General features: G+C 36.1%; 4 protein-coding genes across 5 annotated transcripts; 3 read left to right on the forward strand and 1 right to left on the reverse strand.

Moving 5' to 3' along the window:
* Positions 1–168: 168 nt before the first annotated feature.
* Positions 169–6932, forward strand: sgo1 (shugoshin 1). Of its 2 annotated transcripts, none has more exons than XM_067411943.1 (9): positions 169–542; positions 1215–1414; positions 1549–1595; positions 2788–2831; positions 2915–3685; positions 3762–3863; positions 6088–6252; positions 6376–6577; positions 6653–6932. In XM_067411943.1, the coding sequence occupies exons 1-9, from the start codon at positions 404–406 to the stop codon at positions 6786–6788; spliced, it is 1806 nt and encodes a 601-aa protein (XP_067268044.1). In that variant the 5' UTR covers positions 169–403; the 3' UTR covers positions 6789–6932. The 2 variants fall into 2 exon arrangements, with proteins under 2 accessions (XP_067268044.1, XP_067268045.1); XM_067411944.1 differs by having other exon boundaries at positions 6412–6577.
* A 1777-nt stretch (positions 6933–8709) lies between these two features.
* Positions 8710–12550, forward strand: rpl14 (ribosomal protein L14). Its single transcript, XM_067411658.1, has 6 exons — positions 8710–8805; positions 9673–9774; positions 9888–9982; positions 10827–10926; positions 12323–12376; positions 12460–12550. Exons 1-6 carry the CDS (start codon positions 8725–8727, stop codon positions 12520–12522), a joined length of 495 nt encoding a protein of 164 aa, XP_067267759.1. The 5' UTR covers positions 8710–8724; the 3' UTR covers positions 12523–12550.
* A 659-nt stretch (positions 12551–13209) lies between these two features.
* LOC137037745 (M1-specific T cell receptor alpha chain-like) lies at positions 13210–17469 on the forward strand. The gene is made up of 5 exons (XM_067411974.1): positions 13210–14889; positions 14964–15332; positions 16928–17047; positions 17142–17200; positions 17338–17469. The coding sequence occupies exons 1-5, from the start codon at positions 14862–14864 to the stop codon at positions 17443–17445; spliced, it is 684 nt and encodes a 227-aa protein (XP_067268075.1). The 5' UTR covers positions 13210–14861; the 3' UTR covers positions 17446–17469.
* Positions 17470–17875: 406 nt separating this feature from the next.
* On the reverse strand, positions 17876–27933 carry LOC137037744 (uncharacterized). The gene is made up of 8 exons (XM_067411972.1): positions 27405–27933; positions 24038–24286; positions 22842–23120; positions 22058–22102; positions 19229–19339; positions 19083–19133; positions 18627–18658; positions 17876–18005 (listed from the first exon to the last, which is right to left on the reverse strand). Exons 1-8 carry the CDS (start codon positions 27463–27465, stop codon positions 17889–17891), a joined length of 945 nt encoding a protein of 314 aa, XP_067268073.1. The 5' UTR covers positions 27466–27933; the 3' UTR covers positions 17876–17888.
* Positions 27934–27958: the final 25 nt, after the last annotated feature.

The raw sequence follows: 27958 nt of genomic DNA on the forward strand, positions 1-27958 counted from the left end.
TATTGGGGATGGATTTAAGCATTTTTGTTATAAAATTTTGCCAGCAATATGAGTAAGTTAAAGTATTCAAGAGCTTTGTTAACATTGTTTTCATAGAAAAAAATAACAGTTCAAGTAGCAGATGACGTCTGAACCAGTCTCGGCGGAAGTGACGTTTGTTCCTCCAATCAGAGCGCGTAGCGCATGATTTCGAACATCAACGTCTACAGGACGGGGAAATACGCCAGAGAAGCTTCTCTCATAAAACACTGAATTTACGCGCTATCCGTCCTAAAGTACCCGTTTATTCATCTTTTATGATCGCGGCAACAGCACGGTCAGACGCGCCGTGTTTATGTCAATATCAGAGTAAAATGGAGGTAAAGTTGAACCCTTGATCGCCTGAGAGACTTTAACATTAGCCATGGCTCGCGAGCGGGTGGTGCAGAAGAAGTCCTTCCAGCAGAGTCTGGACGACATCAAGGAGAAAATGAAGGAAAAGAGGAACAAACGCCTCGCCAGCGCTTCAGCTGCCAGCCGCGGCCTGAAGAACAGGAACACAGGTTCGAGTCTGGCTCTGTGTTCGTCATGTTCGTGCTGTTTGATGTGTTTTTATGTCTATATAGACTTGTGTTGTGTTTTCTTAAAGGGATAGTGCACCCAAACAATATGAATTCTGTCACTGATTTTCCTACCTGTAGAAGTTCCCACCACACATAAAACGTCGGCAAAATAGTCTCAATCGTTTGTGCCGGTAAAGGTTTCAGTTGTGCTGCTTTCGATTTTAAAATATTAGGCTTTGAATTATAGGCGATGACGTCACTCAGCCCCCCACATGCTTTAAAATATTAAAAGAATTGGCAATTCATTCTCAGGTCAATCAGCCCCCCACATGCTCCAAATTCCCCACAAACAGTCGCAATCGTTTGTGCCGATAAAAGTTGATTATATTGGACGAGTCATAAACCTCTCGGATTTCATCAAAAATATCTTAATTTGTGTTCTGAAGATTGAACAAAGGTCTTACGGGTGTGGAACGACATGAGGGTGAGTAATTAATGACACATTTTTTTGGTGAACTGACCCTTTAAGAAAGTAAATCATTTATAATAAGCATGGCAATGTTCCATAAAATAAAAAAAAAAAAGAATCAATTTTGATTTGATGGTGACTTTTAACGTACCATAAACCAGTTTAATTTGGTCTGATCCATGCCTTTATCTTGTCCTCCACAGCGACTGTGAAGCCGTTTGTGCTGAAGAGCGTCCAGGTGAATAACAAAGCTCTGGCCGTGGCCCTGCAGATGGAGCGGGAGAAGGTACGGCAAGCGCAGGGAGTCATCCTGCAGCTGAAGAAAGAAAGGCAAGCGCTCGTCTTCCACCTGCTGATGCTGAAGCGGACGCTTCGAGATCGAGGGCCTGTTGAAAGCGCTCAGGTGAGGGCTGTATTGAGCTGATATTTGCGTTTTAATGGATGGAAACATGGAGTTTTTGTATAGCCATGTGGAATAATGCCCCGTTAAAGTATTGCACTGTGGGGTAATTTCTTTTTTCTTTCTGGTTTTTGTAGGTTTGTCCTCCTGTTGAGACGAGTCCAGCTCGGCCCGTCAGTCCTCGGTGAGAAAGAACAAGCTTTTAATAGAAAAATGGTCTCTTCTGTTCACCAAGACTGCATTAATTTGATCATTTGAATATATAACAGTGTAAAACAGCTGATTTCTATGTGAATATATAGTAAAATGTAATTTATATCCTGTGATCAAACCTGAATTTTCAGCATCATTACATTATTACTCCAGTCTTCAGTGTCACATGATCCTTCAATATGCTGCTAAAAAAACACCCCCCCCCCCCCCGATTAATCGCAATTAATCATTTGCAAAATAAGTCTGTTTACGTAATATATATATATATGTGTGTTCTGTGTATAATAATTATGTATATATAAATACACACACATTCATGTATATATTTAAGAAAAATTTTATATTTATATATAAAATATTTGTTTATATGTAATATAAAATATATATAATTATATATATTTATAATACATGCATATATTTCTAAACTTTATACCTCTATGTGTGTGTATTTATATATACATAATTATTATACACAGAACACACACATATATATATATTATGTAAACAGACTTTTATTTTGCAAACGACCCTAGTGCCTTCACTTAAGTGCTGAACAGAGCTGGTGCAAACATATCCACATCGCTATGATCAGATGCTTTCTTTCTACTGTCTCTGCTGTCATTTTTGTTGTTTATTTAGTTACTGAGAGGAAAACGTGCAGTACATACTATATTCTATCGAACGCCTCTCTCAGGAGCGCGGATGGCATCGGGATATTAAGTCGGCTCTCAAATTCAATGCGTTTCCCGAGTTTTGGATTTTTACATGGCCTGTTTTGCAAACAACGGACTCTTGTCGACCTCCTTAATTGTTTCTTTATAGTTGCAGCCAAAATGAGTTCACACTTTCTTACACCCCTACCTTTAAGTGCTGTGATGAACAACAAAAAATGAGTGGCTGTGAGCATTTTAAATACTGCTTTGTTAACGGGGTTTCCGGGGTAACCGCTGCATTTCTGCTGTTCCATCAGCGCCCTTTACAAGCACTTTAATTCAGCGCGCCTCTTTCACTCGTTCTGCCTTGTGCTTCTCATGAACGTTGGGTTTGTTTACATAGTGCGTGTGCCTCTTTGACGCCGCATACAACGGTTTTGTGGATTTTATAGGTAAAGTATTCTGGCATATGTCTATTGGTGATCATATTGTTTCTGTTATTGTTCGCAGGCCAGTTTGTGTGGTTGAGACGGACGTGCCGGAGCCGACTGCAGGTACTGCGAAGTGTGTCGTCGTCACCAAATCATACATGTTTCTGTGTGTTTGGGGTTTTATACTGTGCCGTTTATGTTTGCAGAAGCTGTTTTGGGATGCCGTGTTGACAGACAGGTTTCGTTGCCGCCCACGGTAGGAACGAGGCGAAAGAGACGCTCTGAGACCGTGAGGAGGCGGAGCTCACGTTTCGACTCCGCCTCTTTTGGAAAAAGTGAAGTATTGGATGGTAAAAGAGAGGAGACTGTTGATGCCAGACAGGAGGTGGCGCTAAACACTCCACTGGAGGAGGTGCGGAATGAGGAGGAACAAAAGGAAAGGCCGAACTGTGAGTTTGAGCTGGAGATTTCTGAGCTCCCGGCCGTTCGCCACTCAACGCCTGAGCCTCCTCAGCGGCCCGCCCGACAGAGCAAGAAGAAACCAACACAAGCCGCGGCCCGAGGCCGCAGACCAGACCGAGCCCCGCTGAAGAAGCCGTGGGAGAACCCCAAACCCCGAGCTCGCTCCAAGAGTCGGGACCGTTCTCAGAGTCGCGCACGAGCGCCGCTCCCGCCTGCCGACCGCCTGAACTCCTCGCTGGGAGGCAACGACACCTTCGACTTCGACTGTGAAGAGGCCGTCCATCTGACGCCGTTCCGAGCAGGAAACAAAGCTGCGGAGAAACCGTCACCAGATGCTGCGGCGGATAAAGAGGACGAGGCCATGGAGACCGACCGCAGCGTCTCCGAAGACGGTCAGGATGAAGACGACTCTCCTTACGTACCGAAGAGGAAGTCCAGAAGAGCTTGTAGTCCGCCGGCCAGACGCGCTCGCTCCAAAAGACGGTCCGTTCATCCATCCCAAGGGCAGCGCACGGGTACGGTACAGTGCTTTGAGTTATATATCAAACTAACGTTTCAGTTTCATTGTTTTAATCATTTAATGTTTCACAGAGAGAAACAGGACTGAAGTGGAAGAAACTGACCTGCACCTCGTCCCGCAGTCACCGGTTTGTGTTCCTCCTGAGAATCCCAGCCAATCAGAGCCAAGTCAAGGTACCCCCCCCACACACACATACACTTTTTTTTTTTTTTTTTTACTTAAAAAAAAGATCAATCTCTGAAGTGATCAACATGGTGTAAATGTAAAACAAGTGACATATTTGTTAAATATCTTTGCAGAAAATATGCATGAAATATGAAGGCAAATATTGTACAAACTTTTCTTAAATATCCTTTACACTCAGAAATAATTTAAAATAAAAAGAGCCAATTAATAGCATTTAGGGCTGTGCAATTAATCGCAATCACGATTTGGGCACATGCAATTTCTAAATCGCATAAGACTGCAATTTTATTTATTAATTTATTTATATTTTAATTCAGAATTGGATTCAGGAGAGAGGATGTGTCAGAGAACAAGGTAATTTGCAAGGTCTGTGAGATTATTGCAACGAAACGGGGCAATACAACAAACCTGTTCCAGCACTCAAAACGGCGCCATAAAAACTGTATGATCAGTGCATGTCGACAAAGTCCATCGAAACGAACAAAAGCACTGAACAAGTATCCGCCGTTCAAGCATTTGCAAGCATCACATATGAGAAAGGATCAAAACAGCAAAAAAGCTATTACTGACGCGATCACTTAACATATATGCAAAGACATGGTATTTTTTAATATTCATTAAAAAAATCGCAATATGATTATTTTGTCCATATTGCACAGCCCTAATCGCAGTAAATAACACTATTAACAGCAAATGCTTTGACAAAACAGAAAATGGCAGCACCTTTCAGCCTGTCATCATCATGCAAACATGAAACATCAAACACGCAGGATTCGATCTTTACAGGATTTTGCATTCCATTGCACTATTTTTCCTATTGTTTTCATGATTGGTGGAAAGTTTTGCCTCTTTCAATGCAGTAACGTAGGACTGGATGTAATTTTCCCATGACGGTTATTTTAATCCTGTTAATACTTTCCCATAGATGCAAACTCCTCACCTTACAGTGAATACTCACCTTTTGAGATCAGAATAGCTCACCTGTGGGATTTGCATAGATCTAATGAGAAAGTGTTTTTATATGGGTGGGTACTTAAAAGGGTAAATAAAGAAAAAATAAAATCATTGCATAACAATAAATTCCAGTTAATCGGAAAAATCGCCCAGATGAATAATTCTTTATAGCTATTGCTTTCCTGGGTTATTAATAGAGCTGTGGAATATAGTCGTTTTTAGGATTCATCATCAAATCGCACCGGTTGTGATGTAATTATATAAATGTATAGTCTGAGGCGCTGCATGTTTCGACTCTGTGTTCATCTTCACTTTCGATTCGCAGTAAATGCTGCTTTGCAAGTGCGGTGTGTTTGTCAGTTATAATTTGCATTTAGAAACACAACGTGTGGCAACCAAATTCATAATGAGAATCGTTTATAAAGCTGTTGTTGTCAACAGAGGAGTGATGAAATCTCCCTGCGGTTTCCTGCCAATAGTTAGTTTGAGAGCAAAGAAATTGAGGCCATAATAAATGTTAGTGTTTGAATTTTACTGTGAAATAAAATAATAATGATGATTATTATTGTTGCCGTTAATAATAATAATTCTGTATTATAACAATGTAATGTATTATTGCTTTTTTTATTTTACCATACATTAATTTACCATTTTTTTATAATAAAAAATATTTTTTTTTTATCTTTTGCTAAATCTGATTAAAAAAAACACTTAATTTAATTTGTTTGTTGTTTATTTGCATCTTTGTTCTCATTTTTAATAACAAAAATAAAACAACAAAACTATATTTAATATAATTGTTATTAATAAAAAATGAGAGGAAAAGTTGGAATCGAATCGTTACTCTCTGAATCATATTCGAACTGAATCATGAGGCAAGTGAAGATTCACACCTGTAAAATAAAATATAAATATTAGTTGAGAAACGTTTAAAATTATGCTAACACTTTACAATGTTTCATAACTACTTTAGTAAACGTGAACTAAAATTAATAAATACTGTAGAAGTATTTTTCATTCTTAATGTTCACTTCAAAATGTACTAATACATTACTAAAATCAAAGTTTGTTATTGTTCGTTAACGCACTGAACTAACTGTTTTTATTAATAAATTCTATAACAAATATATTGCTCATGGTTGGCAATTATTAACTGGAAATAAATAAAAACTAAAAATAAATTAAACCTAAATAGCAATATGACAAAAGCACATAATGAAATCACTAAAATAACACAAAAACTCTGTTTCCCTGCAGCGCCTCCTGCTATTTCTCTGGAGTCTCCCATCCCGGTTATTCCTGATGGAGAGGCGGAGCTTATGATGATTGACTGCCCAATATTTAAATTCCCAAAGTGTCCCAGCAGCTCATCCGATCAGGAAAATCAAAAGCCTTCGGTGATGGACAGAGGCAGAAGAAAAGGTAAAATCCTTAATATTGGATCTCTTGATCTGGGCTCGTTTCTCTGGAGTTTCTGTCGGTCTCGTGTGTTTCTCGCCACATGTTTGATCTTTTCTCTCACCAACGTCACGTTTCTCGGTGTAGACGGAAGACTGATGTGTGGCACACGTGTTTCTGCAGGCGGGCTGGTTGTTCGCTCGTTTCTGGGCGTGGCTTTGAGTGACGTGAGCAATCTCTCCCCCGCAGCCTATCAGAAGCCGGCGTCCGCTCCGAACACGCCCCCGAGCTCCAGCCGCAGGCGCCGCTGCACCAGCTCCGTCAACTACAAGGAGCCATCCATCAGCTCGTACGTCCCTCGCCTCACTCCCGCTCTGCTCTCTCTGAAGCTTCAGCCGTTTCTAACCAGCCCTTTGTGTTTCAGGAAGCTGCGGCGTGGGGATAAATTCACAGACACGCGGTTCCTGCGTTCGCCCATCTTCAAGCAGAAGCCCACGTCCCGCCGGAGCTCGCTCAAGAAGATGGAGATCTACAACGAGTCTTTCGTGGGCTGTCGTTGAAGAACTGATTGGACTTTGTGAAATGATTTCTGCATTAATTTTTAATGAAGACTTTTGACTGTCTGTTTAATTAATGTTTAAAAAGCGTTTAATTCTCATGATTTTAATTGTGAATATTAATAAAGTTTGTCCCTTTTAATTGTCCTGAAGTGTTCGGTTTTATTTTACAAATAAATAAACAAATTGAAAAGCATTTTTGAAGAACATTTTTAACTTCTTTAAAAATTTAGAAGGTTTTCAGATTTAATTTAATTTCTATAAACCGAAAGTCATGTTTATTTTGAAAAATTCAGCATTAATAAATCAGGTCATGAGAACACTTTACAGTAAGTTAATCCCATTAATTAATGCATTAACTAACATATATAAACTGTTTGTTGTTAATTCATGACATATACAGCTTATTTAACCCTTGTGCGGTCTTTTGGAAGTTTTTTTTTTTTTTTAACAAGTGTAATTTTACTCTGTTTATTAATGTTTTTACTCCACATATGTGCAGTTTTTGGAGGATTTATCATGTTTTTTTAATTTATATGAATTAAAACATATTTTTTAAAATAGGTTTTTATTCAAAAACAGCTTTTTATGTAAAAGCCCCACATTTCTAACTTTCATTCATGGGGATAACATGGATAATTTGACATGGTTTAGTGTGAGATTTTTGCCCATCTTTTGGAAAATACAGTTTTAAAAGCAAAAAAAAAAAATATCACTATTTGCTGTTTGACTGACTGAAAGACATTTTTTCACAAATATTCTTCAGTTGGATTCATATCTAAATACTATGAAATCACAATTATGACGAAAGTTACTTTGTCAAAGTTTAGTATTTTTTGTAATGAAAAAAAAAAAACAGTTTTTCAATATTGTTAAATTATGATGAGAAAATTTTGACAAAAAGTAATGTTTATTGTCATAATTGTGATTTCATAATATTATGTAGATACAAATCCTACATATCAAACAGTGGAGCTCTGCAGCATCGACTGGATAAAGTGATCATTTTTTACTTTTAAAACTGCATTTTCCAAAAGATGGGTAAAAATCTCACACTAAACCATGTCAAATTGTCCATGTGATCCCCATGAATGAAAGTCAGAAATGTGGGTCTTTTATAAAGGGAATTTTACATAAAAAGCTGGTTTTGTATAAAAAGAAATTTTTTTTTTTATTATTTATTTATATAAATTTAAAAAAGATGATAAATCCTCCAAAAACTGCACAAATGTGGAGTAAAAACATTAATAAACAGTAAAATTACATTTTTTGTTTGTTTGTTTTTTAATATTTTGTTACAAAATTACTCTGGAGACCCCAAAGACCCTGAGTGTGACTTTTTTTTTTTACACTAACATAAAAACAAAATATCACTCCATTTTTTTATTTTATTTGTAGATCTAGAAAGTGTTAACAACTGTACAAAGTTTCATGTCATTTGTTTCAACATTTTTTTAAATTTCAGCAAACGTCGTTTGGGGTCCAAAAACACCCTATAAGTGTTAATAATGCATTAGTAAATGTAATTTCTCAAAAGATAATTAAACACTTCGCTACAGCATTATTTACAGCAGAAATATATATTCACTTTGTCATTTTTGTCTTTTGTACAGTTTGTTTCAAATGGTTAAAATCACGTGGTCCCTGATAATATGTATGAAGTTACTTTTGTCATTTTTTACTTTTTTATTATTAAGAAGACTCTTTATTTGCCGTATTTTTTTTAAATTGCAATATGATCATTTTTGCTCTCAAACATTGAATAAAACAGACACAAATGTAATTCCATAAAATATATGAACATTATTCTTTGTTTTATTGCTTTAACTCGCCTCTGCTTATTTTTTCTAATAATAAAAACGTTTAAAAAAAAATTTAAAAAATTGTTTTGGTCGTGTATGAAATAAAAGAAACCGCTGCAGAGTATGGCTCTGAACGCATGCGCAGTACTCAAACGGAAGGCTCTTCATTCCAGAGCGGAAGTCGATTCGTCCTTTTTCTAGCACGGTCTGCCATCATGGTGAGTGATCTCACTTACTCCGAGTCTAAAATCAACTTAAAATGGTGTTTTTTGCCGTGTCACAGAGGAATAAATCATCGGAAATGTATTTTAATACCTTAATGTCCATATATACAGCAGTTTTGGAATATAAATGACGCTTTTTGGCCTTTTTTGTGAGAAATTGAGCGTCAGAAGCGCCTCGAAACAACGTGGTGGAGAGAGAGAGAGAGAGTTAGGCCGGAATTACTCTACAGACTCTTCAGTCTGGAGACTTGTGTTCAGTATGAACAACAAATTATGATTATATATGATATATATATGAGCACGTTTTCTATCGGGGATGCGCTCCGCTCGATCTCGCTCACACGGGCACGAGCAGGACAGCTGTACTGTTGATACTGAGAGAAACCGTGTCGTGCTAATGATTATCATAAGTATATATGAATTATATTCATTTAAAATACGCATAGCTCTTACTATATAATGCGTACGAAAACACATCAGTGCATAAAAACAATAAAGCGTAATTTCATACACTGTTATAGCCTAATAATAAGCATATTAAGTGAATAATTGTTTGTTTTATTTGTAACTTAATTATTTGGACATTAATTTAAGAAGTTAATCACTTATTTGTATGCTATGCTAGCATAAAGCTTCCTAATACAGACATAAATGGTCATTATAATGTATCATAACATGATTATATAGGAATTGCAATCAGGCTCTAAAGAGAGTACCTATTAAATCAATCTGAACCAATGGGATCTCTTGGCAGACCCAGTTTTGGGGCGGCTGATGTAAACCCTTTAAGTGAAACATCATTAGACACACACAGAAGTCACTGGGATGTTTCACATTGAAAACACATTATTATTGTTTCAGGTGTTCAAGCGCTTTGTCGAGATCGGCCGCGTCGCATTCATCGCTTTCGGGCCTCACGAGGGCAAGCTGGTGGCGATTGTAGACGTCATTGACCAAAACAGGGTGAGTTTAATCACTAATGTGCTTTATAACGTCAACTCGCAACCTTCACTTCACTTTATGAAGCTTAAATCACATGGGTTTGTGTACTGAGTGTTATTGTGATTTGTGTTCAGGCACTGGTGGACGGCCCGTGCTCTGGCGTGAGGAGGCAGGCGATGCCCTTCAAGTGTCTGCAGCTCACTGACTACGTCATCAAAGTTCCTCACAGGTGAGCCCACGTGTCCGAATTCACATGAGTCGGTGCTTTAGATACTTCACAACACCAAAAAAAGTGTGCTATATAGTATGAATGCACTACATGTTGTCGTTATCATGTGACCTACCTGTGGCTTCACTGTCATTCACGAATCCTGTCCTGTGGCCTCATGGGATGGTAAAATATCATATGCACACTTCAGAATCTTGCTGCAAGTAGTAGGTTTTGTTTACGCTTGAATACATACTATCACGTTACTACTGTTTTTCCACTTGGTATATAGTAGGGAAGTGTGATTTTGGATGCAGCCAATATGCCCACTTAAACACTATATACACAGTGTGTGAGATGAGTAGTATGTCCGATTTCATATTCGAAAAACAGTAGGTGAGATTCTGAAGTGACGCTGCGGGTCACATAATGACATGGTGAATTTCAATCATACTAACAGAACGCACTGATTTTAACATTTGTGAAGTTTCAAACCAGATATAGTGTGTGATTTCAGACGCAGTTTGTTCGTTTGTGTTCGCATGTGTTTCTGCTCTAATTGAAGGTGTTTTATTATCAGCAGAGCTTCTGTATCTGAATGTTTCTCTTTTCCTTTTGTGTGTTTGTAACATTTTACACACTTCTGATAATTTTCCTCTTTTTAAAGGGAGCTCAAACTTGTATAAAGCCTTTTTAATGAAAATAACACGTACAGCTAGATTTAAAAAAAATATCCAATGGCATCGGATCACTTCAGATGCATCTAAACTCTAGATGCCGAGAATATGAGTCCAGTGTTGGATAAAAGGGAAGGTTTTGTTTCCCTGAGCTCTAGTTGATCTTCTCGTGTTGTGGTTTCCTTCAGCGCCCGTCAGAAGTATGTGAGACGCGCCTGGGAAAAGGCCGAGATCAACAAGAAGTGGGAAGAAAGCAGCTGGGCCAAGAAAATTGAAGCCAGGAAGAAGGTACTTTTCCTCCAGATTTTTTTCCTCTTGCACTTACACACCTATGGAAGCTTGTTTCCGCCACTGAATAAAAAGTAAAAAAAAGGTAATTGTGACTTTATAACTCACAATTCTGACTTTTTTCTTGCAGTTCTGAGTTTTCAGCAGTTATAAAACTCAGGATTGCATGATATAAAGTCAGGATTGCGAGATATAAAGTCAGAATTGTGATATAAAGTCAGGATTGCGAGTTATAAAGTCAGAATTGCGAGATATAAAGTCAGAATTGTGATATAAAGTCAGGATTGCGAGTTATAAAGTCAGAATTGCGAGTTATAAAGTCAGGATTGCGAGATATAAAGTCAGGATTGCGAGATATAAAGTCAGGATTGCGAGATATAAAGTCAGGATTGCGAGTTATAAAGTCAGGATTGCGAGTTATAAAGTCAGAATTGCGAGTTATAAAAGTCAGGATTGCGAGATATAAAGTCAGGATTGCGAGATATAAAGTCAGGATTGCGAGTTATAAAGTCAGGATTGCGAGATATAAAGTCAGGATTGCGAGTTATAAAGTCAGAATTGCGAGTTATAAAGTCAGAATTGCGAGTTATAAAGTCAGGATTGCGAGATATAAAGTCAGAATTGCGAGTTATAAAGTCAGAATTGCGAGATATAAAGTCAGGATTGCGAGATATAAAGTCAGGATTGCGAGTTATAAAGTCAGAATTGCGAGTTATAAAGTCAGGATTGCGAGATATAAAGTCAGAATTGCGAGTTATAAAGTCAGAATTGCGAGATATAAAGTCAGGATTGCGAGATATAAAGTCAGAATTGCGAGTTATAAAGTCAGGATTGCGAGATATAAAGTCAGAATTGCGAGTTATAAAGTCAGAATTGCGAGATATAAAGTCAGGATTGCGAGATATAAAGTCAGGATTGCGAGATATAAAGTCAGAATTGCGAGTTATAAAGTCAGGATTGCGAGATATAAAGTCAGAATTGCGAGTTATAAAGTCAGAATTGTGAGTTATAAAGTCAGGATTGCGAGATATAAAGTCAGAATTGCGAGTTATAAAGTCAGAATTGCGAGATATAAAGTCAGAATTGCGAGATATAAAGTCAGAATTGTGAGTTATAAAGTCAGAATTGTGAGTTATAAAGTCAGGATTGCGAGATATAAAGTCAGGATTGCGAGATATAAAGTCAGAATTGCGAGATATAAAGTCAGAATTGCGAGATATAAAGTCAGAATTGCGAGTTTATATCTAAATTCTAACTATTCTCGCAATTGCCTTTTTTTTCATTTAGTGGTGGAAACGAGCTTTCACACACACTGTTAGCTGGGTGGAAGTGATTCATGTTGTGAATGAATTGTTTACTGATTCTCTTCATAATCATGCTAAATCTCTTTCAACAGCGGGCAGCGATGTCTGACTTTGATCGCTTCAAGGTGATGAAGGCCAAGAAAATGGTACGTTTCGTCTGTGTATACAGTGAGGCGTATATGATGCTGCGATATGAACACGAGCTGATCTGTGTCTTTTCTCTCCACAGAGGAACAAGATCATCAAGAAAGAGGTGAAGAAGCTCCAGAAAGCTGCACAAAAGAAAGCATAAACTCTTCAATAAACGTGTTTGACTTGTACACTTGACTCAGACTTTCTTGTATCCATTGCCTGATAAGTTATTCTGGAGTTTTTCTGCATGTTTGATCTCATGTAAAGGAATGTGAAAACGCACGGCATAGATTTGAGATAAATGTGCGGTGAATATATTAAGACTTTACAGTTGAATCTGTCAACATTATGCATACATAAACACACCTTACAATAAGGTTTAATTTGTTAACATTACTTAATGGGTTAGATAACATACAAAATATGTCTGTACGTTAATTGTTCTTGTTGGTTCGTCATCACTTTATTTTCAGAGAAGCATTATTGTGCATCGCTTCAGCTGTGATGGAGACATCCACTCGTGCGTTTGCGTGTTTTTTTAGTTATTTTTTTTTTTTAGACGAGTTTCTCAGAAATGGCTTACTGCACCTTTAAGCGAGCGTGACATTTTCTTTCTCTCTTTGGTGTCATTGTGTTTGTCATAGCAAGTGGTACAGTGTTGACAACTAATTTTCAGGGGAAGCTGCTAAAAAGGCGGGTCGATTTTGTCGCTAAAAGTTGCCAAATAATGTATGATGCAAAACTTTGTTATATTGAAATATATTAATTTAGATTTGTTCATAAAAAATCATCTTTATGATCAGATATTTTTATTATTAAATGCATTATTGAATTGAACAGTTACACATTTTTTTTTTAACAATTATCAATAATTCTTATTAACTAGGTGCTTTTTTAAATTAAAAGTTGTAAGGGTAGTCTGAAAATTTAAATCTAGCAACAAAATTTCTAAGTTGGCAACACTGGAAGGAAAGCTTTTTAATGAACACAGTTTAGTGTCTGTCCACCGCGTGGCAGTAATGAGACCTAAACCCATTTGTCAAATCACTCCTTCTAAACCTTAAACAGGTTCAGGTTGTTAGACACCATTTGCAAAAATGAATGCCCACTTCTCACACATTTCACACTAAACATGAGTGGCAGAAGTTAAACACAACTAAAACACAGTTGTCATCATTTACACACAATGACACAAACTTGTTTGTTAATGATGTGATCAAACCAACTGTACGAAATATAAGCAGGAGATGAACTGAAATTCAGCCTCAGCCTAACACTCAGTTTCAAGAATGATAAAATGAAACACTCCCTTAACGTTCGTAAAACCAAGAACATACTTTTTAAAACATTTAAAGCGTAACTATAATTCACAAGATGTAATATCAGTCTCTGGTGTCTCCAGAATGTGTCTGTGAAGTTTCAGCTCAAAATCCCCCACAGATCATTTATTATAGCTTGTCAAATTTGCCTGTTTTTGTGTGTGTCCCTATAAATGCAAATGAGCTGCTGCTCCCGCCCCCTTTCCAGAAGAGGGTGGAGCTTTAACAGCTCAACAACAACAAAGCTGGAGAATCTCACGCAGCCAAAATGAGGAAAGTGTTCAGCCTTACATTGTTCAAACCGAAGTCGACACTGATGGAGAGACTCAGGAGGAAGTTTTAGGACGTTTCTGAATGGTTAGTGGATAAATTGATGTAGTTGCTGTGGAGTTGATTCAACTCATCCACTAGCATGTGCCGTCATGTTCATCTTTTGTGTTGAATTGACCCTCGTTTGTGGCGTAAAATGAACAACACTCGACTACAACAACTCTACAGCAGCTCAACATGGCCCCGCCCCCTTTGTTGAGTGTTCTCGGGGGCGGGGTTTATGTAAATTTTAGGGTTTGTGATGTCACAACCCGGGAAGAAGCTCATTGTAGTCCCTACCAGCCGTTTAAAAAGCGATTATATCTCCCTTTGCATTGAACTTTGAGTGTCTTAACTTTGCAGATGTTGCACATAACATTGAACGAACGTTCTATTAACATTACTGTAAGAATGTTTGTTCATAACTTTGAGAGAACGTTCTGTGTTTGCTGGATTAGGCCGCTGAAGACAGACAGAGAGATGAAATGAAACGCTCAGTTTCAGAATCCCACCTTCCTGACATGAAACACGAAATCGAAACTTCATCTAGTTCTGCTTGTTTGGCTCCTGCTCCTACAGCACAGAAGCACAGATGACGGTCATGGGTTCGTTTCTCAGGGATAAAGTCCAACAGAACTTCTTAGGTTGTCATGTATGACACATGTGATGTTTGTTGTGTGATGTTTGGTCTTCATACAGTGAGCTGTAGTTTCCTTTTTCCTCGTAAACGAAACCTGAGTGTGGCGTTCAGACAGATTCTTCCTCCACTGTGGTTCAAGTGCAAACCTGACCTGTGTTGGTGGCGAACACAAGTGTTTATAAGCAAGACCCCCGGCTCCTGCCTCAGAGTCAAACTACATCAGACTGAAAGATGAGCCTCACAGTAATCCTGTTAGTCAGTGAGTAAACTAAAGATCATTTACAGTAACTGGTTCAGATTGGAGAAAGATTATATTTGGTCTTTTTCCCCCAGGCTTCAGTCTGCAGTGTGTCATGAGTGTTCCCACTGTGACCGTGAGCGTCCGGCGCGGGCAGAACGTCTCTCTGCCCTGTGACAGCAACTACACCAGCTCCGGCTCCGTGATGGCCTGGTACCGGCTGAACTCGGAGAAGATCACTTTACTCGTGTCTGCGATGAGAGGAAACGTGCATAAGGACACGTTTATTGTTGAGCACAATGAGGAGCGAAGCCACTTCAGGCTGGACGGCGACAGCAGGCTGGAGAACGTGAGTCTGGTCATCTCTGCGGTCAGAGAGGCGGATCTCGGCCTGTACTTCTGCGCAGTTGGCGTCAGCTTGAACAAGATGCTTTTCGGGACTGCTGTCAGACTCACGTTTGCAGGTTAGTGCGGTTCATATCTTCAGTTACTTTGTATCATTGTAAAGTTCAGAAGATGTGATCAGCAGATCAGGGGAAGAACAGCTGAGAGAGGCTTTAACAAGAGCTGACTTCCTTCTAAATGGGAAATATTTTTACAAGCCATATGTCATAATAAATCACCATATTTATAAGTAGATTATAAAGGTTAAACAGATGTCAGATGAATCAAACAGCCTCAAATCTCCAGGTGATATACAGAATATAATAATGAAAATAAATAAATATATATATATTATGAATTTAATTTTAGTTTACTTTTAGTAATTTTGTTATGTGTTTTTGCCTATTTGTTTTATTTATTGCTTATTTAGTTTTAATTTATTTTTGTTTTATTTATTTCCAAGTAATAATTTTTGTGCAATTTAAAGATTATTTCAGATTATTGCCAATGCAACAGTTTCAATTTCCAATTTTATTTCAGCATAAATGTTTTTCAAAATATTTATAAAGACAAACACACAGACATAAAACTTTATTTTATTTTTTTATTTATTTTATTTTTATGTATTTTTTCATGAATATTACAATTTATATTTCATTTATATTTATTTTTTTAATTTGTAGTTTTTTTGTATTTTTTATTTGATGTTTATTTCATTATTTATTTTTCAACTTTTTTATTTTTCATTTTTTAATTTATTTAATTTTTATTAGTCTGTTTATTTTTTATAATTTTTTTATTTTATGTATTTTACTTAATTTTTTGTTTTTATTTAATTTTTATTTTATTTATTTTTTAATTTTATTTTTGTAGATATAATGATTTAGTTATTTAATGTATGTATTTAATTTTAATATATTTATTATATATTACAAATATTTAATATTTTATAATATATATTTTTAATATGTTTAATAAATAATTTTATATATTTATTTATTTTATTTTTATTTATTGTAATGGTTTATTTTTATTTAATTTATTTTTTATTGTTATTGGTTTATTTGTATTTTATTTTTATTATTCTATTTATTTTTATTTAATGTACTTTTATTTAACTATTTTGTTTTATTGATTTATTTTATTTTTGTTGATATGATTTAATTTTTAATTTAATGTATTTATTTAATTTGAATATATTTATTATATATATATATATATATATATATATACTTATATATATATATATATATATATATATATATATATATATATTATAATATATATTTTAATATATATATTTAATAAATATTTTTTATATATTTATTTATTTTATTTTTATTTATTGTAGTAGTTTATTTTTATTTAGTTTTTTATTGTTATTGATATATTTATATGTTTTTTTAATTTTAATTTTATTTATTTATTTTTATTTATTTGTTTATTTTTTTCCCCAATTAAAATGTGAATGCTTTGATTGGTGAGTTCATTAATGCAGTAACCATCTGTTCATGCAAACAGTCTTTATCTTCAGATATTTGGTCATTATAAAACTGTGAAACCACAGCAGGCGTGTTCAGCAGTTATTGCTGCTCTGTTACCTGCAATCATTTATTCCAGTGAAACTGCTGTTCTTTCCGTTGCCCCTGTGACTCGTGTGGTTCTGGTGTTTCAGGCGCTGAGCAGCGGCGGCACACATCAGACGGCGTGGGCTGCTGGTCGCTCTGGCCCTGTGTTTGCATCACATGTGGGATTTGTGGTTTTCTCTGCGCTGGTGTGCTTTGTTACCGAAAGAGTGAGTGAAGCTTCAGCTCATAAAACAAAACTTACATGAAGGTTTTTCCCTCCATACATAGTTTTAGATGCTGATCACACATCTCACTTTCTAGTTTCAGATTCTTCTGTGGTCTCCTGCATCAGCTGTGTGAAGGAGAACTCAAATGTCCAGGTGGGTCTGAGTTTGGGTGGATTCTCTGAAAGAATAGTATCCGCATAAGAATTCCTTTCTGCTCTTGTATTGTGTTCTGTGCTCGACTGCTTTGAGAGTATATTCATTTATTCATTCAGGGAAGTGTTGTTTTCCAGGCAGCACAGGTCCAGTATTCCAGTCTCCGGTTCATCCGGCGCTCCAGAGCAGCTGCTCCGGCTCCAGTGAACGTGACGTACGCAACCATCGCCAAACACACGCCCTGATTCACTGTCCAGAGTTCACATTGCTTAGAAGTCGACTATAACCTATACCTATAGCTATAAAAAATTTAATGCACTACTGGTCAAATGTTAGGCTGCATTTATTTGATCAATAATACAGTAAAAACAGACAAATGTTGTTTTATTAGCATTATAAATGTTATTATAAATGTAATGCATAAGCCCCAAACTTTTGATCAGTAGTGTATATTACATATTTACTATATTAATCCTGCTGTATTCTATGGTTTCTTCTTTTGTTGATTATAATATAAGCTAGCATTTATATTAAAATTCAAACATGAATGCATATGAAGCTAAAGCAGTGATTTATTTCCTCTTTAAGGTGTTATTTAATTATATTGTTTATATGTACGTAATATTGCACTTATCTACTGCACAACGGTAAATGAACAGATTAATGCATTAAAGACAGCGTGTGGTTTTTATGAACTCTTGGGGCGCGTGAGAAGTGTGGAGTAAATGACGTTCTGTCTGCTGTTCTTCTGCCCGTCTGCGTCTCTGCAGAGCTGAACACCCAGAGACGCGTACTGCACCTCGCCCTACACACACACACACACACACACAAACTTATATTGTTATAATATCATATTATAATATCATGAACATTATTTCTTAAAGAGCCCATATTATGCCCTTTTACAAGTCTTGATGTTGTTTTTGTGCTCTACTAGATTGAATGTTGATTATTTTCCTCATATTCTCCATTGTTGCAGCTCCTCTCTTCCCAGTCTGTCAGTAACGCTCTGTCTCTATGAAGCCCCTCCTTCTGAGAAGCACAATGTGCTCTGATTGGTCGGCTGGAGCAGTGTGTCGTGATTGGTGTTTGGGAAATGTCCCGCCCCTTACCATAACCGCCAGTTTCAACACACTACTAACTAACTCAACCAGGCCCCGCCCCTTTATTCTGCGCATTAATAATTTAAATGAGGAATATTGTGAGGTGTTCGACAATGGAGGCGTTTCAGGGAGTTTTTTATGCTCAAAACAGCAACTTTACACACTAAAGAAAGATGAACATGTAATAAAGCATAATAGGACCCCTTTAAAGAAACATCAAACTGTTGTAATTTTGAAGCACACAGTTTCACTGATCAAAAACAAACTTCTTTTGCTGTTTGCAAGGTGGCAAAAAGTTTTGAAGTGAGAGAGAAAACACTCACAGTATCCTCGTGAGCGTCTGACATCCAGCGGCCTGATAAATGACAATGAAATAAACATAATAAACCTAGTGACATAATGACCTTCGATGAATCTATCTGCTTAATCTGGGCTGCATCCGAAATCACACACTTCCCAAAATCCCCAGAGTTAAATCAGCTCTGCTCAGAGTACATTTGGTCCCTCTCTAAATAGTGTTAAAGTAACACTGAAGCACAGTAAAAGTTAATGAGATTAATAAGTCAGTTGTAGTTCTTGTGTTTCTCTTTTCTTCAGTGGTTCTGCTTGTTAACAGCAGGCGTTCATCACTAATGCACAATCATCACTTAATTATCTCATTAACTTTAACTCTGTTATTTTAACACTATTTAGAGAGGCAAAGTAAGTACTTGTTTCAAAATAAGAGAGTATGAAATGAGGCATGTGATCTGATGATGTCATACAGTAACTCCGCCTACCTTCATCTGTCATGCTGTGCAGCGGCAGACCTGATGTGTGATCTGTCGGCTCTGTGTGTGTGCACATTTTTAAACAACATTAACTAGATCTGCTTTGTAAATTGTATTTTAAAATGCAAACAAGCAAGAATCCGAGTCGAACACACCTGATTCCTTTCTGGTGTTTGTTCTGGTTCTCCTGCAGCTGAGTATCACAGAGAGAACGCAGACGCAGACGATCGACAGTAAACACAGAGCCAGCAGGACGGACACTGTCACTGAAACACACACACACACAAGGCAAGGCAATTTTATTTTTATAGCACATTTCATACACAATGGTAATTCAAAGTGCTTTACATAAAGAAGAAGAATAAAACTAGAACATAAGGAATAGAAATAACAGTAAAAACAGATAATTTTGCTATTTGGATTTAAAATGCATTAAAAGTCAGAATCATGATGATGATACATAAAAGATATAAAATACATTAAAAATGAAATAAAAACAGGAAAAGAATTTAAAGAATAAAAAGATAATACGTATAAAATAAAGTGCAAACAGTTCGGACATAGCACAGTGCTCAATCAGTAAATGCATAGATAAAAAGATGTGTTTTGAGTCTGGTTTTGAATGTGGCTACTGTTGGAGCACACCTGATCTCTTCTGGAAGCTGGTTCCAGCTGGTGTAACAGCTAAAAGCAGACTCTCCCTGCTTTGAGTGAACCCTTGGTATTTTTAAATGAGTTGATCCTGATGATCTGAGTGATCTGTTAGGTTTATATTCTATGAGCATATCTGCAATGTATTGAGGTTCTAGGCCATTGAGTGATTTATAAACAAGCATCAGTACTTTAAAATCAATTCTAAATGCAACTGGAAGCCAGTGCAAGGACCTGAGGACTGGTGTGATGTGTTCATGTTTTCTGGTTCTGCTCAGAATCCTGGCAGCAGCGTTCTGTACGAGCTGCAGCTGTCTTATGGTCTTTTTGGGAAGACCAGTGAGGAGTCCATTACAATAATTCACCCTGCTGGTGATGAAAGCCTGAACAAGTTTCTCTAAGTCTTGACTGGAGACAAAGCATCTAATTCTTGCAATATTTTTGAGATGATAAAATGCTGATTTAGTTATTGTCTTTACATGGCTACTGAAACTCAGATCTGACTCCAGAATCACACCAAGATTCCTGACTTGATTTTTAGTTGTTTGACCCCTAGAGTGAAGGTAGATGTTCACTTTGAGAACTTCATCTTTGTTTCCAAACACAATGGCTTCAGTTTTGTCTTTGTTTAACTGAAGGAAATTTAGAGAAATCCAATTTTTAATTTCATCAATGCATTGGCACAGGGAGTCAATGGGGCTATAGTCGTTAGGTGATAGGGCTAGGTAAATCTGGGTGTCATCTGCATAGCAGTAATATGCAATTTGGTTCTTCCTCATTATTTGTCTCAGTGGCAGCATATATAGGTTGAACAGGAGGGGTGCAAGTATTGAACCTTGAGGGACTCCGCACGTCATGGATGTCCACTCAGACTTATGGTTTTACACACACACACACACACAAAGAGAGTTTACGTATACAGTATAGTTCAACTATGTTTTATTTACTGTCTACAGCATTCTCTCTTTAAATGAAGATCTTTTTCCTCTAGATGTGAGTAATATTTGTCTAACTGGATTCAATGTAGGTTGAATTTATTCAGAAATACAGAAAACTCTGAATTAAAATTTCCTGATAATTCACATGTCATCCAAGATGTTCATGTCTTTCTTTCTTCAGTGGAAAAGAAATGAAGGTTTTTTATGAAAACATTCCAGGATTTTTCTCCATATAGTGGACTTCACTGGGGTTCAACGGGTTGAAGGTCCAAATGTCAGTTTCAGTGCAGCTTCAAAGAGCTCTACATGATCCCAGACGAGGAATAAGAGTCTGATCTAGAGAAACCATCTGACATTTTCTAAAAAAAAAAATTAAAATTATCACAAATGCTCATCTTGCACTGCTCTGTGATGCTCCGCGCATGACGTAATCATGTTGGAAAGGTCACACGTGACGTAGGTGGAAAATTCAGAATTTCGAGTGTCTATCGCAATTGCCAGTAAAAAAAGTCAAAATTAAGAGAAAAAAGTCAGAATTGTGAGATTAAAAATCACAATTACGTTTTTTATTTTTTTATTTCATGGCAGAATCAAGCTTCCATATGTTATCTATAGAAAATGAAATATTAGTAATATTATTAAGAAATAACATTAAATAAAATTGAATGGCTTTATTGATTGTACCAGTACAGATTACAGCAGGAGTAATGATCTAAAGCATTTGATTCACAGCTAACAAAAACATGAACGTTTTACTAACGTTCCCATTAAGTTATTTCTGAACATTTAGAAATGCTCGTCTTGCACTGCTCTGCGATGCGCCACGAGTGATGTAATCACGTTGGAAAGGTCGGAAGTATAGATCCAGTGTTTACAAAGCGAACGTTCAAAGAAGTCAAACAACGTTTGCAAAAAAAGGTAAAACTACGATGCTGGATGATTTTGAAGTTGGAGGAGAAAATTTGATGTTTTTCTACTGCGGTACTTCCGTCTACATCACATGTGACCTTTCCAACATGATTACGTCATGCGTGGAGCATCACAGAGCAGTGCAAGACGAGCAAATGAGTGATAGAAAATGTCCGATGGTTTCTCTAGATAAGACTCTTATTCCTCGTCTGGGATCATGTAGAGCTCTTTGAAGCTGCACTGAAACTGACATTTGGACCTTCAACCCGTTGAACCCCAGTGAAGTCCACTATATGGAGAAAAACCCTGGAATGTTTTCCTTCTTTTCTACTGAAGAAAGAAAGACATGAACATCTTGGATGACATGGAGGAGACTAAATTATCAGGAAATTTTAATTCTGAAGTGAACTAATCCTTTAAGTGCTCACAAACTTTCTAGCATAACTGTATGTGTATAATAGTAAAACAAAAATGAGCAGAACTTACGATTTTTATTTATTTCTGGACTGCTGTTTTCAACGTCTGTCGATTCTGTGAGAAAGAAAAATACAATCTCATTCCTGTTGTCTGGAAAGTAAAATGAATTGTATATTGATCATTGTAATAATTAAATATTTGTGTTAGATTACATTAGATGACACGATATTAGTAAGAGTGTAAAGAAATATACACTCTAAAAATTGCTGGGTTAAAAACAACCCATGTTGGGTTGAAAATGGACATACCAAGCATTTGGATTGTTTTAACCCAGTGTTTGGGTTAAATGTTTGCTGGGTAGTTTTATTTAACTCAAATATTGTTAAAAAATGACTATATGTCTGGCTTAAAATGAACCCAAAATAGTTTTGAAATTAAAAATCAGACACATAATTACTAGAGGAAACAATAATTATCAAAAGGTGAACATTTATTAATAAGCAATTTAATACATGTTTATTGTTTAATTATTATTCATTAAACATATTAATAAATGTTAATTTGCAACATATTTTGGGTTCATATTAAACAAGAAATACAGTAATTTTTAAACAATAGTTGTTAAATAAAACTACCCAGCACACATTTAACCCAACCACTGAGTTAAAACAACCCAAACACTGGATTTGTCAATTTTTTGTCCATTGTTTTTAGCATTTTCTTGTTTTTTACTGGAAGAACGTTCGATAGAGAACCTTGCCAGAACATTCCCTGTCAGCTGGGAGGTCTTATCAGTTTCCTGCAGTGAAACTCCTATCTGTTAAAGTGAGTGTGTGTTGTCCTCTAGCGCCACCTGTGGTCACAGTGAGGACGGCCATCTCTCTGTTGTTGCACAGGTAAAGGCCCGAGTCCTGCAGCTGGAGATCGCGGATGATCAGGTGGCTGATGGTGTGAGTGAATCTGGACGTCGGATCGTCTCTCTCTTTCTTCACTGTGCTGTTTTTATAGAGCGTGGAGATGAACTCTTTTCTGGACTGAGCAGTTTGCTTGAATGCCCATCTCTGCTTAAATTTATCAGAGGTTTTACACGGCAGATAAACAGTTGTGCCTGCAGGAATGGTGAAGTTTTGGCCTGGGAAGAAGAAAGGAAGAAAAGGGATTAGTGTTTAACTCACGCTGTTCTTATAGTGATTACACTGAAGGACTAGTTCATCCAAAACGCCTTAAATCTCATCCACACATTCAGACGAGAGACAATGTGGGGAAACAGTCAGAGAATAAAATGAAATAAGATATCAATAATTATCAAAATGAACTGAACAAATATCTGTCAGTGGAGTCAGAGAAATAAACTTTATTCAAAGGGAAAACAAGGTGATTTTTCTGACGATATTTTGTTTTAAACAGAAACTCACTTCATTTTCATAATTTTTTTCAGTAAACAAGACTTAATATTTTCAGTTATGTTGCTTACACTAAAAAATGCTGGGTTAAAAACAACCCAAGTTGGGTTAAATATGGACAAACCCAGTGGTTAACCCAGCAGTTGGGTTGTTTTAACCCTGCGAATGGGTTGTTTTAACCCAGCAGTTGAGTTGTTTTAACCCAGTAATGGGTTGTTTTAACCCAGTGGTTGGGTTGTTTTAACCCAGCGGTTGGGTTGTTTTTAACCCAGCAGTTGAGTTGTTTTAACCCAGTAATGGGTTGCTTTAACCCAGCGGTTGGGTTGTTTTAACCCTGCGAATGTGTTTTTTTAACCCATCAGTTGCGTTGTTTTAACCCAGTAATGGGTTGCTTTAACCCAGCGGTTGGGTTGTTTTAACCCTGTGAATGGGTTGCTTTAACCCAGCGGTTGGGTTGTTTTAACCCTGTGAATGGGTTGTTTTAACCCTGCGACTGGGTTGTTTTAACCCAGTAATAGATTGTTTTAACCCAGGGATTGAGTTGTTTTAACCCAGCATTTTTTGGAGTGTATCTTGATATTGCTGGAAAACAAGACTGATGAAGAACAGTTTTTTGCAGCGTGAGGGTTTGTAATGATTGAAGCACCTTTGAGAACGGCGATATCTGCGATCAGCTCGCGGTTACAGTAATATTCTCCCGCGTCGGACGGCTGCAGGTCTCTGATGTGGAGCGCGCCATCTGACAGCAGCTGGTGTTTTCTCTGGTCCAGGTAAGACACCTGCTGTCCATGTTTAGAGGCGATGACTCCTCTCAGCCCGTGGCTCCAGTCGACGTCTGAAGTTTCGGCACACATCAGCACAACAGAATGCTTTTCTGGAGCACTCAGCTTTGGCACTGAGAGAGGTCAAAGGTCAGAGATTATACTTTCACATTTAAAACTGTCTGTAAGGCGTTACTGTCCTGTGCCTGTGGGTTTACATACAGATCAGGATGTCTAGTGATTTCCTCACAATCCTGTGGAAACTTGTTTCCACCACTGAATAAAAAATAAAAATGGTATAATTGCGAGTTTTTATCTAGAAATTCTGACTTTTTTCTCAGAATTGCATGATATAAACTGGCAATTGCAAGTTATAGTCACACATTACTGTGAGTAAAAAAGTCAGAATTATGAGAAAAGTCAGAATTTCAAGTTTATATCGCAATTGAGAGTAAAAGAAAGTCAAAATTCAGAGAAAAAAGTACGAATTTAGAGAAAAAAGTCAGAATTGTGAGAAAAGTCAGAATTTCGAGTTTATATCGCAATTGCGAGTTAAAAAAGTCAAAATTCAGAGAAAAAAGTATGAATTTCTAATTTATATCTCGCAATTGCGAGTAAAAAAGTCAGAATTAAGAGAAAAGAGTCAGAATTAAGAGAAAAAAGTCAGAATTTTGAGAAAAAGTCAGAATTTCGAGTTTATATCGCAATTGAAAGTAAAAGAAAGTCAAAATTCAGAGAAAAAAGTACGAATTTAGAGAAAAAAGTATGAATTTCTAATTTATATCTCGCAATTGTGAGTAAAAAAGTCAGAATTAAGAGAAAACAGTCAGAATTAAGAGAAAAAATTCAGAATTTTGAGAAAAATTCAGAATTTCGAGTTTACATTGCAATTGTGAGTAAAAAAAGTCAAAATTTAAAAGAAAAAAAGTAAGAATTTCGAATTTATATCTTGCAATTGCGAATAAAAAATGTCAAAATTCAGAGAAAAAAGTATGAGTTTCTAATTTATATCTCGCAATTGCGAGTAAAAAAGTCAGAATTAAGAGAAAAGAGTCAGAATTAAGAGAAAAAGTCAGAATTTCGAGTTTATATCGCAATTGAGAGTAAAAGAAAGTCAAAATTAAGAGAAAAAAGTAAGAATTTAGAGAAAAAAGTCAGAATTGTGAGAAAAGTCAGAATTTTGAGTTTATATCGCAATTGCGAGTAAAAAAAAGTCAAAATTCAGAGAAAAAAGTATGAATTTCTAATTTATATCTCGCAATTGCGAGTAAAAAAGTCAGAATTAAGAGAAAAGAGTCAGAATTAAGAGAAAAAAGTCAGAATTGAGAGAAAAAGTCAGAATTTCGAGTTTATATCGCAATTGCGAGTAAAAAAAGTCAGAATTACAATAAAAATTCAGAATTTCGAGTTTATATTGCAATTGTGAGTAAAAAAGTCAAAATTTAAAAGAAAAAAGTAAAAATTTCGAATTTATATCTTGCAATTGCGAATAAAAAATGTCAAAATTAAGAGAAAAAAGTACGAATTTCTAATTTATATCTCGCAATTGCGAGTAAAAAAGTCAGAATTAAGAGAAAAGAGTCAGAATTAAGAGAAAAAAGTCAGAATTGTGAGAAAAAGTCAGAATTTCGAGTTTATATCGCAATTGCGAGTAAAAAAAGTCAGAATTACAATAAAAATTCAGAATTTCGAGTTTATATTGCAATTGTGAGTAAAAAAAGTCAGAATTACAATAAAAATTCAGAATTTCGAGTTTATATTGCAATTGTGAGTAAAAAAAGTCAAAATTTAAAAGAAAAAAGTAAAAATTTCGAATTTATATCTTGCAATTGCGAATAAAAAATGTCAAAATTAAGAGAAAAAAGTACAAATTGTGAGAAAAGTCAAAATTTTGAGTTTATATCTCAATTACGAGTAAAAAAAAGTCAGAATTGCAATACAAATTCTGAATTTCGAGTTTGTATCGCAACTGTGAGTAAAAAAGTCAAAATTACAATCAAAAAATTCAGAGTTTCGAGTTTATATTGCAAATGTGAGTAAAAAGTCAAAATTAAGAGAAAACAGGATTTCAAATTTATATTGCAACTGTGAGGAAGAAAGTCAAAATTAAGAGAAAAAAGTAAGAATTGTGAGAAAAGTCAAAATTTTGAGTTTATATCGCAATTACGAGTAAAAAAAGTCAGAATTACAATAAAAAATTCTGAATTTCGAGTTTATATTGCAATTGTGAGTAAAAAAAGTCAAAATTAAGAGAAAAAAGTCAGAATTGCGAATTTATATCTCACAATTGCGAGTTTATAACTCGCAATCTTACTATATTTCTCGCAATTATGAGATATAAACTCACAATTACGAGTAAAAAAGTCAGAATTGTGAGATAAAAAATTGCAATTACCTTTTTTATTTTCATTTTATTCACAGCTAACAAAAACATGAACGTTTTACTAACGTTCCCATTAAGTTATTTCTAAATGTTCCATGAACATTTCAGTTCGTTTAAATGTTTTAAAAACATTTTTTCTTGCTTATGTGAAAGTTAAGGGAACCTTCCATTTGCAAACATTATAGGAACGTTTCTTTTGTAACAATTTTTATGAACATCCAATTAAAGCGATGTGTAAATAATGTTTTTGTGCTAATGATTTGAAGACATTATTAAAGACCAGATAATGTTGAATGAACGTTCTATTAATGTTACTGGATAACGTTTGTTCATAACTTTGAGAGAACCTTCCCTTGTTTTGTCTGAAAGCGAAGAAAGTTCTTCTTCTTTAAGTCAGTTTGATATTAAAGTGTGTCGACACACATTTAGAGTCGAGCGTCACTGCACTTCCTCCGTCTGCTGTTATTTATACTTTATCAGAAGGAAGTGTATGGACTGAGCTTCTGTGACTCCTGATCATATGGAAATTTATATAGCGTTCTTTGTTTCTAAACTGAGAGCAGTTTTATATTTCTTATAGTTTATATCTGGATTAGGGATTTAGGTGAACTGTTCTAAATGCCAGTTTATACACACTGAGAGTTTCCATGTCTCAACATACAGACACATAAAACTACTTCAGATGTGAACCGTAAAAGTGCATCATACTTTCATGTGTTCATAAATGACAGATCATCTGCAGGCTTTATGAATATAATCATCAAGATTATTCTGATAGCAAAACCCATGGACACACTGAATCACTTCAAACATCGTCAGCAGAAAATAAGGGATGAAGCAGAGAGTTTGGGAGAGGGAGTATGTCCTACCTGAGATGATCTCTGTGCTCCGATGGAAGATGAAGAGAAAGATCAGAATAATGAATCTCATCGCTGTGACTGAAGCTGTCTGAGGCTCAGAGGACTGATGGGAGTGTTTCTCTTTTTCCACTTGATCCCAAACACTTCCCTGTGTGTGTGTGTGTGTGTGTGTGTGTGTGTGAGAGAGAGTGTGTCACTATGTGTGTGTGTGTATGTGTGTGCCACTTTATTGTGAAATAGTGGTTGAATATAGAAGTCTCAGCTCTTTCAAATGATATTTTGTTTGAGGAGATTTAATGATAAGACAGTTTGAAACCCTAAAGTGTCGTCAGAGAGAGAACTGGATTGATCATGATGTCATTTCACTGATCCAGGGATGACATTTTTCTGTAGCCCCGCCCATCGCTTATCTCATTAATAATGAAATAATGGCTCCAAAAAAAGTGAAGTTCTTAGAAACGCTCATTTGTTTTCATCATGATATTACAAAGTACCAAAATCCTTTGCAATGGGTTAAAAGATTAGTTCACTTCAGAATTAAAATTTCCTGATAATTTACTCTC

This window comes from Chanodichthys erythropterus, chromosome 15 (assembly GCF_024489055.1).
Source record: "Chanodichthys erythropterus isolate Z2021 chromosome 15, ASM2448905v1, whole genome shotgun sequence".
In the NCBI taxonomy this organism is placed as follows: Eukaryota; Metazoa; Chordata; class Actinopteri; order Cypriniformes; family Xenocyprididae; genus Chanodichthys; species Chanodichthys erythropterus.

What these genes read in the sequence shown, in the direction of transcription:
- LOC137037744 (XM_067411972.1), bottom strand. Translation starts at nt 27,465, where the DNA reads ATGAGATTCATTATTCTGATCTTTCTCTTCATCTTCCATCGGAGCACA. An exon ending in GCACAGCATGACAGATGAAG is followed by an intron (nt 18,659 to 19,082) that starts GTAGGCGGAGTT and finishes GTCATTTATCAG; the next exon opens with GCCGCTGGATGTCAGACGCT. An exon ending in CAGACGCTCACGAGGATACT is followed by an intron (nt 18,006 to 18,626) that starts GTGAGTGTTTTC and finishes GTGTGTGTGTAG; the next exon opens with GGCGAGGTGCAGTACGCGTC.
- LOC137037745 (XM_067411974.1), top strand. Translation starts at nt 14,862, where the DNA reads ATGAGCCTCACAGTAATCCTGTTAGTCA. An exon ending in CACAGTAATCCTGTTAGTCA is followed by an intron (nt 14,890 to 14,963) that starts GTGAGTAAACTA and finishes TTTTTCCCCCAG; the next exon opens with GCTTCAGTCTGCAGTGTGTC. An exon ending in TGTGCTTTGTTACCGAAAGA is followed by an intron (nt 17,048 to 17,141) that starts GTGAGTGAAGCT and finishes CTCACTTTCTAG; the next exon opens with TTTCAGATTCTTCTGTGGTC.
- sgo1 (XM_067411943.1), top strand. Translation starts at nt 404, where the DNA reads ATGGCTCGCGAGCGGGTGGTGCAGAAGAAGTCCTTCCAGCAGAGTCTG. An exon ending in CCTGAAGAACAGGAACACAG is followed by an intron (nt 543 to 1,214) that starts GTTCGAGTCTGG and finishes TGTCCTCCACAG; the next exon opens with CGACTGTGAAGCCGTTTGTG. An exon ending in CCAATCAGAGCCAAGTCAAG is followed by an intron (nt 3,864 to 6,087) that starts GTACCCCCCCCA and finishes GTTTCCCTGCAG; the next exon opens with CGCCTCCTGCTATTTCTCTG.
- rpl14 (XM_067411658.1), top strand. Translation starts at nt 8,725, where the DNA reads ATGCGCAGTACTCAAACGGAAGGCTCTTCATTCCAGAGCGGAAGTCGA. An exon ending in TAGCACGGTCTGCCATCATG is followed by an intron (nt 8,806 to 9,672) that starts GTGAGTGATCTC and finishes TTATTGTTTCAG; the next exon opens with GTGTTCAAGCGCTTTGTCGA. An exon ending in TGATGAAGGCCAAGAAAATG is followed by an intron (nt 12,377 to 12,459) that starts GTACGTTTCGTC and finishes TTCTCTCCACAG; the next exon opens with AGGAACAAGATCATCAAGAA.